General features: G+C 45.7%; 2 protein-coding genes across 2 annotated transcripts; both read right to left on the bottom strand.

The window, feature by feature from the left end:
- Positions 1-86: 86 nt before the first annotated feature.
- Positions 87-8,298, bottom strand: LOC105692478. Its single transcript, XM_020856112.2, has 12 exons — positions 7,944-8,298; positions 7,723-7,858; positions 6,823-7,634; positions 4,722-4,860; positions 3,089-4,213; positions 2,819-2,994; positions 2,591-2,729; positions 2,268-2,512; positions 1,994-2,141; positions 1,345-1,931; positions 1,062-1,251; positions 87-988 (listed from the first exon to the last, which is right to left on the bottom strand). Exons 1-12 carry the CDS (start codon positions 8,050-8,052, stop codon positions 328-330), a joined length of 4,467 nt encoding a protein of 1,488 aa, XP_020711771.2. The 5' UTR covers positions 8,053-8,298; the 3' UTR covers positions 87-327.
- A 3,006-nt stretch (positions 8,299-11,304) lies between these two features.
- Positions 11,305-13,428, bottom strand: LOC105692495 (ras-related protein RABF2b). The gene is made up of 3 exons (XM_012411722.3): positions 13,031-13,428; positions 12,736-12,863; positions 11,305-12,661 (listed from the first exon to the last, which is right to left on the bottom strand). Exons 1-3 carry the CDS (start codon positions 13,071-13,073, stop codon positions 12,143-12,145), a joined length of 690 nt encoding a protein of 229 aa, XP_012267145.2. The 5' UTR covers positions 13,074-13,428; the 3' UTR covers positions 11,305-12,142.
- Between the last annotated feature and the right edge of the window lie 2,945 nt (positions 13,429-16,373).

Here is a 16,373-nt window from a genome sequence, read left to right as displayed (position 1 = left end):
TCACAACGTGAAAGTCATTCGGCACACCTATAGTTGTATGGATCTTATTGAAATTTCCCATTTTTCAAGCGTTCGTAAAAATTCAGTTTTGGGATATTTCGTAGTGTAGTACTATTTATTTTTCATTAACAATGAGATATGCATCAGTCATAATATAGAAAACGCATAATTATATATAGAATTAAATAATATTTCACATTCGTCGACCGATATGCGACATACCGTATCAGTAATTTTGGCAAGTGTCAAGGTTCACGGATTATTCGTTAGATGTTCAAAGTATAAAAAAATGTTGAAAAACGATCAATAAATAAAATAAGTATCGGATCAGTCGACCGTTACCACCTCGAAATAATCCTGAAATCCGTCGTTGGTAGAGTTATCGGATCGATTCGAGGATATCGTCGGTAATTTAACGAACCTCGTTCTCTCCCAGGACGATACCGTCGTTTCCTTGGAATCCTCGAGGTCCTTGAGAGTAATTATTTCCGGATACGTCGAATTCTTATCACTCGATTTGTCTTCCTCCGATTTCGTGAGCCTCTCGATTTTACCGGGACGATTACTCGGCGCGCCCCTGGAATTCAGTTTACCTCGCGGATCTGAATCGGCTGCTTCATATTTTTCGAATATCCTTCCACTGCCGGCTGCGTTTCTGTTGTCTCTTCTGAAAATCGATTCGGAGTCGCTGGTATTTTTCGAGTCGTTCAACGAGACGTTGAGTTCGCGGTTCCTCCTGCTGTCGGCAGCAGCGAATGAATCCGTGGCATTCGGAGGTGCTTCTCTGTGGAGGTACGCGACCGGCCAATGTCTGCCATTTTGTTGCAGTAGTCCAGGTCTCGGTATTTCCCCGAAGGCTTCGTTGTCCTCCTCTTGTTCGGTGTATCTGTCGCTGGACGGACGATGTGGAGGAGAATTCGAGGGGCGTTGTGGAAAGTATTTGTCGCTGCAAGGCCTCCATTGGTCCTCGGACGGCCCTACGTAACACCTGGAAACACGAGAATTACTCGAGGATTCGGTCTCGCGAGGACTCGAAACGCAGATTTCTGTTTCATTCGTACCACGGGTATTGATATCCTTGAGAGTATCCACAGTGGTGTTTCGGCTCGCAGCAGTAATCCCAGGTTCCATATTCCCCACCTTCCGGTTCGCAGGACCAAAATCCTGCGACTTTGTTCCTTTCGCATTTTGTTCCTCGTTTACAAGGACGACCGTTTACGGTGAAATATCGGAACGCCGAACCCCCGTGTTCTGAAAAGCGAGTATTTCGAGTCACGAATCTCAGGATCCTTCCGTTGCAAAGAAAAAAAAAAAAAGAAGTTTTTCACCCTCCTGGAAACTCACTGTGTGAAAAACTGTAGTAATCATCTTCGGGGTACCGATTACCGAATCTGCTGTCTGTATCGGGATATGGATTTCCTCCCGCAGGACCACCGTATGATGGTCCCAGGGGATCCGGTCGATCGGGGTTGAAAGGACGTCCCGAATAAAAACCGCCCTCGTTCGCCCCGCTTCCAGGACGAGGTCCGAACCCCGCAGATGGACCGTAGGATCCGCCTCCTGGTCCACGATTATCCGTGTCGGGATAACGGCCCCCCTCGAATCCTCCGGTTCCTCCTTGATCGTGTCCCCCGAAAAACGGTGGCTCGAGATGAGGCGAATACGCTCCCTGAGCATGTCCTCGGTCGGGGTAATCCAGCGGTGGCGTTTGCGGTCGATGGTGAGGATAACTCGGACGAAAATCTGGGCCGATCACGTCGTCGCCAAAATATATCCCGATAGAATAATCGCCCGCCGAACATCGCGGCTCGAAATCCTTCCAAGCGAACAACAGGTAACCGTCGCCGTGGACGTAGTCCAAACCCGGGCGGAGATCACGGTGCGGTACGTCGCTCAGAAAACAGTTGTGCTCCTCCCGATCGCTGGACATCCTGCGGGAAGAGAAAGGAAGAATTCAAATCGTGACCGATAAGAGGGTCGAAAATAGCGTTACCTGTAACTGCAGGACATGCAGGGTAGCGCGTCGCGTTCTCGCATTTCGGAGCATCTCTGACGGCAGTGCAATTCCGATGGCACGTAAATCGACAGGATCACGGCGTCCGGGGTGAGTCGGCAGGGTTTTTTATACTCCGCGTAACAGACTGGAGAACAAAAAATTGACGAGTTGGAAAAATCGGAGCACCGAATTGGGACGAAAAAGCGATGCTGGAATCGTCGAATTTATCGAACGTTTTGTCCGATCGCGATCATCTTCCGTTGCGACCTACCGTGATCCCTCGTCATCGGTCTATCCCGCGAGTTTCCCGCGTCGTGATCGGGTCTTATTATCCTGCGTTGATTCAACGGCGGAAACGGCGACGGTTCGCATCCCCGACCGAAACTTCCTCTCTGATACAACTCGGCCCCCTCCAGGTCGGGAAGAGAAAGGGGATCGAATTCCTGGGATGGCCAGTCGCTCAGGAAACAATTGGCGGAAGGCAATCCGTCCGCCGGGACGTGACGATCGCCGTACCTGTGAAGATTTACGATTTTTTTTTATTCGAAAAGAAATCATCCCGCGATTATTTATTAATCAGGATATTTCGTATACCTGTAGACGAAACTCCGGCAGGTGAAGGTCTGCGATTCGACGCACTCCGATTCGCAGTCCCCTATTCCTTGCGAGAATATCGACTTCCGCACCACTTCCGGTGGTATTCCGCAGCCGCTTCTCACCCGCCAGAAGCACTCTGCAACGAGACGACGATAACGTTCTCCGAACACTCGAATCCGGCTATACACTCGTTCCGCTTATATTGCATTATATTTTCAATTGTACCTTCCGGCGGCCGCCGATTCGCCGGTCTTCCGGCATCGCAGGATCCGCCGCTTCCGGTCATTGAATAAATGTCGTAATCTCGGTCGGGTTCTATGTCGTTGTAAAAGTCCAAATCCCTGTACGATATCTCGCTGAGGTGACAGTTGTCCGTCGGCGCGCTCGCCGCCACCGTGTACCTTTGCGTTTTCGTCGTAAAAAATCGATGAGCGAAAATCGTCGATATTTTTTTGTCGGCGACAAACTTGAGCGAATCGCGAGGGGTATACTTACCGATAACCGAAGGTCATGCAAATCCGTTCCCTCGCAGCGGCGCAAAGATGCTCGCAATGATCGAGAGTCGGCGTCAGGTAGCTCTTCGTCACTATCCCTCTTCGGAGCTTGAATCCCGCACCGGATCTCACGGAGCACGTATCCTCACCGTACCCGTGGGGTCCCTGAACGAAGTATCCGGGATCTCCGTTACCGCCGATCGCCGGAATCCGATCGTCTCCGTGGTCGTAAACTCCTCTGTTCGGCTCACCGATTTGGGGGACGAACGGACGCTTGGGGTTCTTATCACCCTGTCCGAAATATCCTCCCTGCGTTTTCACCACCTCGTGACCTTGGCCCAAATAATTGGTGTTGTAACCGTGGGATCCGGCGTAACCCGTGCCGCGATTCCAGCCACCCGAATAGAGACCGGAGTCTCCCCTTCTCCCCGGTTGCGGATCGTACGTCCCGATTTCGTTGGTTCCCAAATCGTCGGTGTTACCGTAATGCCGACGCTCGTCGTAATTGTAACCGTAGCGACGACGATCGATCTGATTTACCCTTCGGTTGTACACCTCCGATTCCGGTATACCTTGGTCCTTCGGGAGATAGGGCCTCCCCTGGTGTCCGAAGTATTCGAATCTCACGTCGTCTTCTATGGGCTTTAAATTGGCGATCGGGAAACGACGAGGATACTCCGGTACCCCGTGTCCCCAGTGGGCCGGATTTCGCCTCCGCGCGTTGTCGTAATCGTCGTAAGATTCCGGGAGTCTGGGGTGATGGTCCGCGGCGGGGCCCAAAGGCCGGGGAATCTCCCCGGATCCGGGAGGCCTGTGCCCCGGTGCGGGTGCGACGGGTCTCGGGAGTTCGTGGGGATAATCGTTGGCCCCGTAACGATTAAAACGCCGATTTCCGTACGGATTTTGAGCAGGTTGCCCGTTGTTCGTCCAAACGGTGGATTGGGGATAGGGGGACGGGCGGAACGGACGGCCACTTTGGCAGCCGAAATCACGTTCGTAGTAATCGTAACGGGGCTCATTGAGGATATCGCGGGCGACGTCGATCTGCGACGGAGGCATAGCGGTCAGTTCGCACGTCCCGTACTTGATACGACCTCGACTGGGACTTCGCGACCCTCCCGGATGTCTGCGAATTGAAATATCGAGGTGATCGCCGCGGGTTCCCCATACCGACGCCACTCCAACGTCCGGAAAATTGACTCCGGACGAAAAGAGCGACCTCGCGTTTCCGAGAGTTGAAAAAATTATTCCTATCTTTCATCCACCTCGTTTCTGGGTCACATTCGAGACGCGCAGTATCATATTCGTTATTATTTCCGTTATTGTTTCATTTCTTGTTGTTGTTGTTGTTGTTGTTGTTTTTTTTTTTTTTTTCTCTGTTTTCAGAAATCGTGTCGCGTAAAATTGTGCCTGGTGTAATCAAACGATGTGTAATACACGATGAACGCGGGTGACCAACCCAGATACGCGCACAGGTAGAAAAAAGAACTGCCGCAATCGTTATCCCGTTGGTGGGAGCGTGAAAAGAGGAGCTGCAGCGATTCGTCGTCGGAGCACAGGCGATTCGTTTGAATCCCTTTCGAGTTCGGTGAACGAAAATTTTCGGATTTTGAATACGGAAATATCATATTTACCTGTAATTGAATCCTTCGCAGGAGAAACCTTTTTCGGAATCGCAAACTCGACCGCATTCCTCGATGTGCTCGCAGTCCACGGCCCTCCTGATGTGAATTTCCGCGAGTCTTTTTCCCCCGAATAATTTCCGATAACATGCTGTAAATTACATAATTTATTTATTTGTTCCACGTCGTTCGTTACGCTCCGTCGATTCGTTACGTTTCATTTCATTCGCTGGGTTAGCGATCGCGCGAATCGTTTATCGAAACTTGCGTCGCGTGTGGAGCAAACTTACGCTGACAATTCCCTCCGCTACTTCGATCCTCTATGACTATTATGGAATTTTGACCAACGGAATTCGAGATCAGGAATCGGAGTATCACAAGCGACGCGATCGACGAGCGAATCATTTCGTGTATTTTCCCTTATTATTTTCATGGAATATTGTCATCGCCGATCGATAAGCGTACACGCGGATACAAGCGATGGATTATTGGAAATCAAATTCGACGATTTGCTATTTGACGACGTTCGTTTTTCCACCACATAATTGCCTTTCCGTCAAAATTGTGGGTATAATTTATTAGCGGACACCTCGCGTGTACGGATAACGTATTACGACGTAACCCAATGTTTAATCAAACTGGAGAGCGAGTAACCATCAAATTAGAGAATCCCATCGTTTTATAGAAAAGTGAATGTTTTAAGTGCGAATAGTGGGAGGATATTCGTGACCGTGCAACGGCGGGTTGGAGGGGTCTCGATCGTATCTTCGCAAACAATCGTTACTAAATCGCCTCGCGGTTTCTCGTTTTTTTATTTCTCTACGTATCTCTTGGTAAAAATTCCCAATTCTCCGCAACGTCATCGGAAAAAAATTCTTCCGCAGCTGCAGGGAGACCGGGAGCAGCAAATTCGGTTTTTCTATTCATCGCGGGCGGATGTTTACCGTCGTGTTGTTTACCGATCGTAAGAGGCTCTCGAAATCCGCCGTGCATTTCGGTGATACGGGTGGCGGCCTGTCGGCGGACCGGAAACGGTTAATTTTCTTATCCTCGCTCGCATCTCACGCCCAATGAGAATTACAAGGTGGCGAACGACGCCGGTTCTTCGAGATATCGTTGGACAGGATTTTCGAGCGGTTACCTGTGACCTTGTCGACGCGCACGACCAAGGTCTCGAACTTTATCGCTTATTCTTTTCGCGCAAAGTTACGATCCTTACGACGATCGCCTTGAAACAATCGCACACACGTACGCTCCCGACGATAATTCGCTTAATTTTTGAACGAATTGTTCGTTTTGTCTTATTTTTTTTTTTTTTTTCAATTATTTTTTGCTACCGTATAATTATACGCGATCGCCCCGGCGAACGACGTCAGCGTTATTGTCGTCGTGTGTACGGCGACGTTCAGAAATTGCGTAAGAATTACGAAGATCGACGGAGGTAAGAGAGCGGGCGGCGAGTCGCAGGACGCCCCTCTTCCGGTATGACATCGCGTGACGCACGTCCGACTCGAACGGATTGCAACCGCATCGGAGAACTCACGACCCGCGGCTTTCGACGTTTCGGAGCATCGCGGCGAACGTAATACGTACGCCCTCCGTGCGCTAACGCCGTACTGGACATCGATGTCATCGCGCGAGTTAATTAACTTCAAGATTATCGAAAGGCTTCCGTTTTCGCGGTTTGATTCGCGTTACATACGCGTGTAATCGGAACTGAGGCAACTAGGGCCCATCGTTCGTTTCCAATCTCGATCGTAACTCTCTCGTCCTAATTTTTTCTACCTTTCAATACGACACTGCTTTTGTTTTTATTTCTAATTACCATTCTCCATTCCTACGGTGCGTCGTCATCGAACGCGGGCTTCCATTCAAGTTACGCGCAGATATAACGTGAATGCATACTATACGAACAACGCAGGAAATGTGCATCCATGCAACGCGACGCGGTGCAAGTTTTCAAAGAGTTTAGAATCTGTGTCATTGCCGTTGACGACGCCATTATATTCGTCTCCGGCGCGCTGTACTCGCGTGTACCTATACATGTATAACAACAACGATCGGGGATCATATTTTCCCCGCGCTAGGGAAAGAGGGAAAAAATTATCCTCACACATCGCGCTCCCTCGGGACGGCGCCTCCTCGTAGACGTTTATCCCGTATCGATTTCCGGTCTCTATGGTGTAGACGTAGTAGTCGCGATCCCCCCCGCCTGGACCGTGCGGATTTCCGTCTCCTTCGTAGAAGTTGTGGTTACCCGCCCCGTAGATATGATTCGTCGGGTTCCCGGTGTCCTTGTGCTTTCCGAAATTCGACGGGGAACCGTATCCCCCCTGAGATTGCCAGTTTTGAACGCCGTAAGGAATTTTGTTGGCGTAGGTGTAAGGTCCGTTGGGATTGTCCTCGTCGAACGGCGGGGGGCCAGGATACCCGAACTGAGGCGTGACCTCGGTCACCTGGTAGCCCGGCCGATGATCCCGCGAGCCGTAATCGTTGCGATGATTCTTCTCCGCGTTCGGATCCAGAGTAAATATTGGAAATCCGTTGGATCCGGGGGGCTTTTCGTGGGGGTCCCGGACGTCGGGGTTGGGCCCGTCGATCGTCACGGTCCCGAAACCTCCGGGCCCCGGAATCACGCCACCCGTCGAAAGAGGCTTCGAGGTGACAGCGACGGGGCCTTCCTTGTCCCGGTCGCCGTGGACGTCGTAGCCGTCGACGGGATTTTTCGTCGGATAACGGGACGCGAGGGGGTTGAAATCCGTCGGATTTCTCTTGCCGCTTCCCAATTTGTATATGCGATCCGGCATGCAGTTTGGCGAACTCTGCTGACGTATGTAAATGTCGTAGTCCGAATCCGGTAGGAGTTCGTCGCCGTTCGGTATTCGCGAACCGAGAACGCAACTCGCGTTCCCCTTGGGACCGATGCTGAAAGTTTCGACAAAGGAGATGGATGATTCGAGTAGGCGATCGTTATCCCTCCACCGGAGGATAGAACTCCGTTAGTGATTCTCACCCGAAACTGAACGTCTCGCAGGAATTACGTTTCCGCGAACATTCGTCCTCGCATTCCGTGACGGTCGCCGCCTTGGCATTCCCGAATACATCTTTGGCGGGGAGTGTCGATCCGATGGCGATTCTCGTGTAGCAATCTGCCTTTCAAAAATCACGATGAATTTCTCACTGTCGATGAAAAGAAAATAGAAAATAAAAAAGTCGAAATCATCTTTACGTTACCGTTGGCGATGATGACGAGTTGGTTGTCTATGGTGATGCTTTTTACCCTCGTTATCGCGCAGGCGACGAGGGTGAAAACTGCGAGCGCCAGAATTCGTCGGAATTTCATGACGATGATTACGCCGCCCCGAATGTTAATCTCTCTCTCAGAGTTTCAACTTCACTTTTTTTTTTTTTTTTCAAAAATCGAAATTCGCCGCGAGCGCAATGTATAAAAGTTCGTACGTAATCGAGGGATCCTTGTTATCCTCGTACGGCGATGATTACCGGCGAAAATTATCCTTCACCTGAACATTTATTCACCTGTGTTCGAAATATATGTGTACTTTATTTGTCGCACCGACACGCACATGGGCTACGATAGCGCGAAATTTCTTAGTCATCTCCCATTTGCGGATGAAAAAATGAAGGAGTAAAATAAATAGCCCGGACGATTAGCTCGTTAAACCCGGAAACAATTTTCATCCGTCATTGTGATTCGCTTCTGTGTTTCGCGAGTTTTTTTTTTGTTTGCCAACGTATCCGAGAGATGATATAAAAAAATATTAAAAAGCGAAGATTTTCATCACTCGCGAGACGCTCTTCTTTCGCAACGTCATCCGGCAGGACATCAGAGGACGTACAATTATTTCCAAAAATCACGTTACACTAAATTCCATCAAGTTGGAGGAGGTAGTTGTGTCTCTTGCGATTAACGTTCGACTGGGAGTCAGAGCTAACTGTAACGGAGTCTTATTGCGAAGCCCGGGATCTTTTTATTTATTTTTTTTTTCATTCGTCCATTTGTTTTTTTTTTTTTTTCTTCCTCTCTTCGCGAGCTCTTGGTTCCTTCACGCTCGCTTAATCAGATACGCTCACATACCGAATAGTTTTACATACCGCCTTACCGAATATCCACAATATTCGCAATACGCTCTACGATCGTAACCACCTTACCCCCCTCGACTCCCCGCACGACTCATGGGAAATACATAATTAAAACCACATCGTGAAAGACGTACGTATTTAATATGTCTACGTGTACGTCGACTGTACGAGGATCGTCAAATTATACATGTATATTCTGCTTCTTACGGGCAATGATCTCCCGTGATCTTCCGGTTCCAAGTTTCTCACCTGCCGAAGTATCGCCGATTACCGCAGAGTTATGACGTTGGAAAAAGGAGTAGGGCTGAAAACGAATCGGGGGGTGGTGGAAAAAAAATCAGCAGAGTGCAGATAACAGAAATGACGAAATCATTTCAACAATCATCCGACAATTATCGAGATAATCGGTCGACGATTCTAGCTCTTCAGTCGTTTAACCCTGAATGGTTTTACAGCCTATTGTGTTACGCGAAGGAATTACGGTAATTCAACGCAACTGGTAATTGTTATACGACGTACAATAGCCGTTAATCATTATTCGATTATTCATTACCGATGGGTAGCCGATTATTCCAAAAAAATCATTACGTTTCACCAAATCGCAAAGAGAGAGAATCGAAAATTCGACGAGTTCATTTTTATTCGATATAATATACATCTGTACAGGCTGTAGCAGCTTACGGTTATAATAGGCCTAGTTGCATACTGAATATCGCAGTTACGCAATGATAAAATGGGATGGGACGTGATGTCGAGCGAGCGAACGAGCTCCCATAGACAAAGGTGGGACTTGACGCATCGCGGATCCGAAGCACCCATGTACTGTACATACAATCATACGTATGTACCTATGGACTATACCTGTACCATTATGTATTACATTACAACGAGAGTTAGTCTAATGACTTGTGATCTTTTTATTCTCCCATCGCTCGCTCGTGGCAAAGAAATTCGACGCAGAGGTGTTACAATTTCTCGTTCATTTCGCTGACTCTGTTACATATACGTACACGTATACGAGTATTCGAGTACATACGTACGGGATCTACGTGACATTATCGAATTTTCATAGCTAGTTACTTTTACTTATTGTTTTTTTTTTTTGGTTTTACTTGTAAATTATTTTGAGCCGATGACGGTTTTTCTATGGCCGTGTAAATGCATATCTATCTACACGTATTACATAAGGTAGATGTAACAGAGACGGACCAAGTCATCGACCTGGTTGTTGCCCCGAAGAAGGTCATTTCCCTTTTTATATCATATAAGCATGTAACCTTAACTATATATTCACTAAAGTAGAAGAGCTGCCGTTCACGTTTTTAATTCTCAGATTGTAAGATACGTGGCAGAACGAAGAAGAAATTAAACCCGCTTTTTTGTTACCTTTTTATTTTTATCGTCAAAAATAATTCCGGTGGTAGAAATGAAAATATTTTTTAAAGAAATTAAAATAAAAAAAAAAAAAAAACTTTGGTGCAGCTCTCATTGTTAGTATTATAGAACCTGATATTGCGTTTTATTATTATTTTCGCACGTTCGCAATAATATAACAATTATTATGTCTATGTTTGACTTTAATAATGTAATTATTAGTAGCGCAACCCCGTCCGTAATGTATTATATCATACGAACACGTAACGATGGAATTGTGAAAATTGTCTTCATTTTTTTAGCTCTCAATTATCGGCAAATCAAATCTTGTACCCATGAACGCTAAAATACAGGTCACATTGGTCACCCTTTCCCTACTGCAGGTGTACAAAGTGCTCCGTTCTTTTTCTTCTCTTCTCTCTTTTTCTTCATCGCCCATTATTAATTACATCTTATTCTTTGTTCACGCGTAATTTCGTCGCATCCGGTATGGCGGTAGCAGAAAACGTAGATAATCTGACTCGTCGATCTCCTGCTTGATGATGGCTATTCGTGTGTCGTTCCATGTGCCTCCTCGTATACGTACATTAAAAGCCTCCTGCGATTACCTTTGTGTTCGATTTGATCTTACGTATCCCTTATACGATATACGTATACAGTATAATATGTATATACACATAATATAACTATTATACATTATATACTTTGTACCTTGTACCAGGTGAATATTTTCATGGTTCGTAGACGTCGCGCCGAAACGTTTCATTTTATTTTTCAAAAAGATATTCCGGTGGATTCTTTTTACCCACTATTACCCGCTCGCGGTGTCGACCGATTCCGAAGGGAACCGTTCGCCGATAATTATTTCATATAACAAAATCGCTACGCGTTTGTATGGCTAGTATCGGCTGTAAATTATAACCCGTTAGAATGAAATAATCCAGCCGCAGGTGGAATAAGCAATTTCGGGATGCCGAATTTCCCACCGTGCGTTGAATGAATGGCAAAAGCAGAAGATCGCAATTAAATGAGAGGATCGTAGTATTGCCTCCGAGCAATGTCGACCGTTACAAGGTGAAAGTCGTAAAGTTTGAATAGGTGGGTTTTTTGTGCAATTTTATTTTCTTTTATTTTTTTTTATTAAAAAGTAAATAGTTCACTACTTTATTAGCCTCTTCGCGAACATAGAAGTTTGTACATATTTTTTTGGATCAATATGGGTTACAAAGTACAAAGTTGAGACAAATTCACAATTAAATCTAGCACGATCTCGGAAATTTCGGCCTGGGGTCTAAATGAGAGCTTACTTATCAGTATATTTACTAAAATTATTATGAATATCTACATACTCATCACTTACATAAATAACGAATCTGTATAACAATAATAATCACAATAATATCAATAATTATTTAGTGTGCATTTTGAAGGCGTATATAGAGATAATTAGAAAACGAAATGACAAAATTATAATCGCATGCTTCGTCTTTCTTTTATTTTTATCTTTTTTCTTATCTCTTGTCGAATCGTTGGACGAATCACGCGATGAAGACAGTCTTGAAAAAGAAATAGGTAAAATCCGAGGAATTGAAAAATTTAGTTTGGATTTCAAAGACTAGATACATTTTCATTAGCGGCAACTAGAAAAACGCGATTTTACCAATTGAGCAATCAGTCGTAGCATAGGGAACTGAAAAATCATTCAGGAATAACCTTGACGATTATCAGCTACGCTTTACGCGCGAAGACGATAAATAATCAACCGATGTATAATGGGGAAACCAGAGATGAAAATTTAGGCACTGTTGTGGCGAAATTATAGAGATCACGGATTTCTATCTGAGACATTACCGCGTTCACTTTATTCAAGATTATTCGATCTAAAGTTACATCGAAACTTGCGCTACCGGAATTACTGATCATCGTAAAAAAAAATTATCGTTACTCGGTAAAATCTCTCAACAGCACATGTAAGTTTTCTCGGTAATTCCATGCGCTATACTTCCATTGGTAAAACTGTCTTCGCTTGAAGGACTTGCCGGTTGTCCAGGACTGTCTAGTTCCGGGAAATCATAGATCTTAAAACCATTCAGAATGGCGAGGGTGTCATTTCTTGAATCTTCGTTAATTCTAGAGCTTAGTTTTTTCAATGCCGACGCGACCGCATAAAATACTTGGTCCACTCCACCGTCGTCATTGACGGCCGATGTCTCGTAATAAGTTGCGCCTATACTATCGGCATATTGTTTACCTTCTCCAAAACCCACAACTCTTCGATCGCAAAGGTCACTTTTATTGCCAATCAAGACTAGAACCATAGATTCGTCAACGTTGCTGTTCAACTCCATCACCCAAGACTTCATTTGTTGAAATGATTTTTCATCCGTCAAATCAAATACAAGCAAAGCTGCATTTGCATTTCGATAGTACATCGGAGCCATTGATCGAAAACGCTCCTGACCAGCAGTATCCCATACCTGCAATTCAAAAAGTAAAATAATCGATTGTCTGATAATCAGAACCCGGTATGAACCTTTGGATTTATTCTTACCTGTAGTTTGACTTTTGCTTCGTCGAGTTTTATCACACAACTGAAAAATGAAGCACCTATAGTTGGACTCAAATAATGACTGAACTTTTGTTTCATATGACGATATATCACCGTTGTTTTTCCAACACCTGAAACAAATATCAAGAGATTGTCGATATTTAAAATTTTATAATATAACCTTGGGAATCAATGATGCATATCTATAATTGTACGATGACAATGCCTCAGATACTTCTTGCAATATACATGCAGACATTTATGTATGAGTATTGCACTATTGATAATATAACCTTACCGTGAGCACCCAGAATAACAACTTTTCCTTGGATAGTTTTCATCCTCTGAAAGATCGGCTTTAACTGATGCTCACATATCAATATATCTATATTTTAATCGTATGACTAAATAAATTACAACCGCGGCGCAGCTTCTTTATAATTTAAAAATGACAAGGCTTATACACTCATGTTTTGACGTTTCACTATTCCCACACTTTGCTCAGCTGTTCGATGGCCTCTGTTATTCTCCACTGTCACACACCACTGAAATACAGCTATACATATGCTTCAGTGGCACACACACGTGTCTAAAAATTTCTCCACACGGAAAACTCTACCTAGATCTAAAAGACTAGACCCAAATGCTTTCACACGAGTTTTCGTGACACTAAAAAAAGCTAGAAATGGTACTGGAAACGCTGAGATCTCTGTTGAAGCCAATGCTGAAACAGTGTGCAGGGTGAAACCGACCTTACTCGCCGTTGATATCGTCAGAATTCTGCTAGGTGATTTTTCAGGCGATTCTAGAGGGCGTATACAGCCATCTACAAAGAAAGCTCTGTTTTACAAGGACCGGATTTTTATTGCCTTTTTTCATTGAAAATCCTGGAGAAAATGTTCAGACAAAGAATTTCTAGGGTATGAGGAAAAGGGATCTCGATTCCTGGTTACGACTCACGAGGCAACATCAGCAGCCCGTTCGCAGAATACGATACGCTTCTTGTGAAATCAACCGTTTACCAAGCACTTGACTGAATTTTTATGCGCTTCTGAGATTCGAACGAATCGCCCTGTTCGCGTTCTTTTTCTTACCCCCGCACCCGACGGTATTCCATCCGCCAGCTCGAACCACCACCCCCGCTTCGAGGAGATGATAAAAAAACAAATAACAAATAGGGCTGAAAAAACAACGCGAATAACTTGGATAACTGCGCGGAGGTTGTTATTCTCGGTATGGTGCGGGCCAAACAATCGTCTCCGGCGGATGAACTTGTTTTGTATATCGGCTAGAAATAAGGCGATGGAGATTGAATAAATTTCCATTCAGTAAATACTAAAGATAAAATCGAAGACTCTTGTTCGAGCTCGGAATTTTATCCGTATGATTGGGTATATCCGAATGCGCAGCCCCTCGCAACCAAATGAAACGGCAAATTGCTTCGAATAAAAATCAGTATTCAAAAGGCGTGGGTCCTCCGGTATTATGGTACCAATTTGCATTTGATTTTTCAAATTTTCTAATAGGTATATTTCACAGGCAGAGATACACCCCTCAACTTTGCAGACGTGACTCTCCTCGTGCGGATAACGGATGATTCCTCTGTGGATGGTGGAAGCGCCAACGGTTTCCGGTGCTGCAGCACGGGGTTGTGTTCATGAGTTAAATTCTGTAAGGAAGGCATGTGTATGTATACGGTTATGTAACATAGGTAGTCGTAGCTGCAACTTATATATACATATATATACATTCGGCTATGTGTACGCGGTATACGTACACGTGTATCCGGCGATGTGAGAGAGGCGATCAACAATGGCGGCGTGACCTCAGGAGCCTCTGTTCCCGGCGCCATTTTACGTTGATTAGGATGCGGTTAGCTCCTTTCGACCCCCGACTGCTCCCACCCCCTTTTTCTCCCTCTCTTTCTCTCCCGCAGCCGTTTCGCTCGAATGCCAGCATCCTCCCCCGTCGTCCTCTTACTCTCGCACTCAACTCGCGCCCCGAACCACTTACACACAATCAGCTCGCCTCTCCTTCGGGAACGAAAGCTCCGAGCTTCTCCGCGTTGATCCGGTCTGCTGCCGCTGTTACAGCGTAGCTATATACACATATATTGTGTACGTAGGTTTATACAGTTGTGATCTATTGGCTTCCTCGATATTTACTAGCTGCAAACTTCTCCTAGAAAAGTATATACGATTCTCTCTTTCACCCTTCACCATCTCGACGTCGACTGCAATACACCGTTTCACCTCGAAAGCTCCCAGTTGTGATAACCGACTGCAAATTCGCGAGAGAAAAAAAAAAAAAAAGAATCATCGATCATTTTCACAATTTAAAATCATTTTTCTTTCGGAATCGAACGCCAAAGGGGGTGGAAGATATTCCCACCGCAGCGTACCGCGCGTGATTACACTTTTTAGGAACTCTAATGTTCTTCGATCACGTCAGCTATTTTCAACGGTAGCGTTGCCAAAATAAAAATCTCTCCTCTCCCGATCCTTTAACGTATTTTCGTACGTACGAGTAGAAAGAAAAAAAAGGTAGCGACAGAGAGGAGAGAGGGAGAGGGGGAGAGAGTGCGGAGGGAGTTTGGACGCGGTATAACGTGGCGGACATCGCCCGCGCCAGTCGGTTCGGGGGTTGCGTCGTCGGCGCCGGTCTTCGTCGAGTTGATTGTCGCAGATCTTATTATCCCCTCTCTCGGATTCTAGGGACGGCTAGGGAAGCCCTATATATATATATATATATATATATATATATATATGTATGTATATATATATATCTTGAAACGGGGGGCCCTAGCCCGGGGGTAACCTTGTTAGCGCTAATGACGGCCTCTGCCGCGAGGTACGCGCGAGCCAACTCGCTGCAGGGACGTCCTTTCCCAAAATCGCACCCCAATCCCGAGGCATCGTAACGTACGCTCTTCTCCGCGAAGAACAAAAAATTTCACAAAATATTCTTCGGCTATGCAAAAATGTTATCTTCCCATTTTCAGCTTATTGTTAGATTCTGCGGTGCTCCGAAAAGCTTCTTTTTCTGTATTGCATTCGGATCAGCTGTGGACGGATCTGGACAGGTTGACCCCGTGGTATACTCGACGTCAAATCGTAGTGGATCTGGTCGGATCTGATCGGATTGAAAAATCTCAAAATAAGATAAATTGACGTAACAGCGCCGATCCTGACCAAGGAGTGATGCGAATCGTTTATCGCGGTTTCCTTTCATTCCCAACAAACTAGAGTCCGAACAAACACAATTCGAGTGAAAGGAGTCGCTGACGACCACTTCCCATGTCTTTCGATATAATCCCACCCAATTCGGAATAGAAAAAAACAAAGTTCCATGTACTTCCACATGCTTCCACGTTCCACCTATATGTACTAAAGATGAATCGAAAGTACAACGATGACGATGAGGATGACGCCAATAACGACAATAATAATAACAACGGTAACGATAACAATACCGTTGAAGAGGCACCGGTTGTACGAGGTGGTGAAATTTCTGAACCGCAATCGGGGTATGGCACGTATAGGTATGCGTGTGCTCGGTTTGTATACATACACACAACGGAGACGGTATGGCATGGCAGGCGTCTCTCGAAACAAACGACCCGGGCTACGATAGAATCGAGC

This window comes from Athalia rosae, chromosome 2 (assembly GCF_917208135.1).
Source record: "Athalia rosae chromosome 2, iyAthRosa1.1, whole genome shotgun sequence".
In the NCBI taxonomy this organism is placed as follows: domain Eukaryota; kingdom Metazoa; phylum Arthropoda; class Insecta; order Hymenoptera; family Athaliidae; genus Athalia; species Athalia rosae.
The sequence above is the reverse complement of the archived record's forward strand: the minus strand, read 5'-3'. Positions and strand labels throughout refer to the sequence as shown.

Excerpts from the sequence above, each read along its gene's own strand:
- LOC105692478 (XM_020856112.2), bottom strand. The coding sequence starts at position 8,052 with ATGAAATTCCGACGAATTCTGGCGCTCGCAGTTTTCACCCTCGTCGCC. Across the intron at positions 7,635-7,722 it reads TGCGAGACGTTCAGTTTCGG|CATCGGTCCCAAGGGGAACG; the intron begins GTGAGAATCACT and ends CGAAACTTTCAG. Across the intron at positions 4,861-6,822 it reads GTCCCGAGGGAGCGCGATGT|CATGTTATCGGAAATTATTC; the intron begins GTGAGGATAATT and ends TGTAATTTACAG.
- LOC105692495 (XM_012411722.3), bottom strand. The coding sequence starts at position 13,073 with ATGAAAACTATCCAAGGAAAAGTTGTTATTCTGGGTGCTCACG. Across the intron at positions 12,864-13,030 it reads TGTTATTCTGGGTGCTCACG|GTGTTGGAAAAACAACGGTG; the intron begins GTAAGGTTATAT and ends TATTTGTTTCAG. Across the intron at positions 12,662-12,735 it reads AAGCAAAAGTCAAACTACAG|GTATGGGATACTGCTGGTCA; the intron begins GTAAGAATAAAT and ends TTTGAATTGCAG.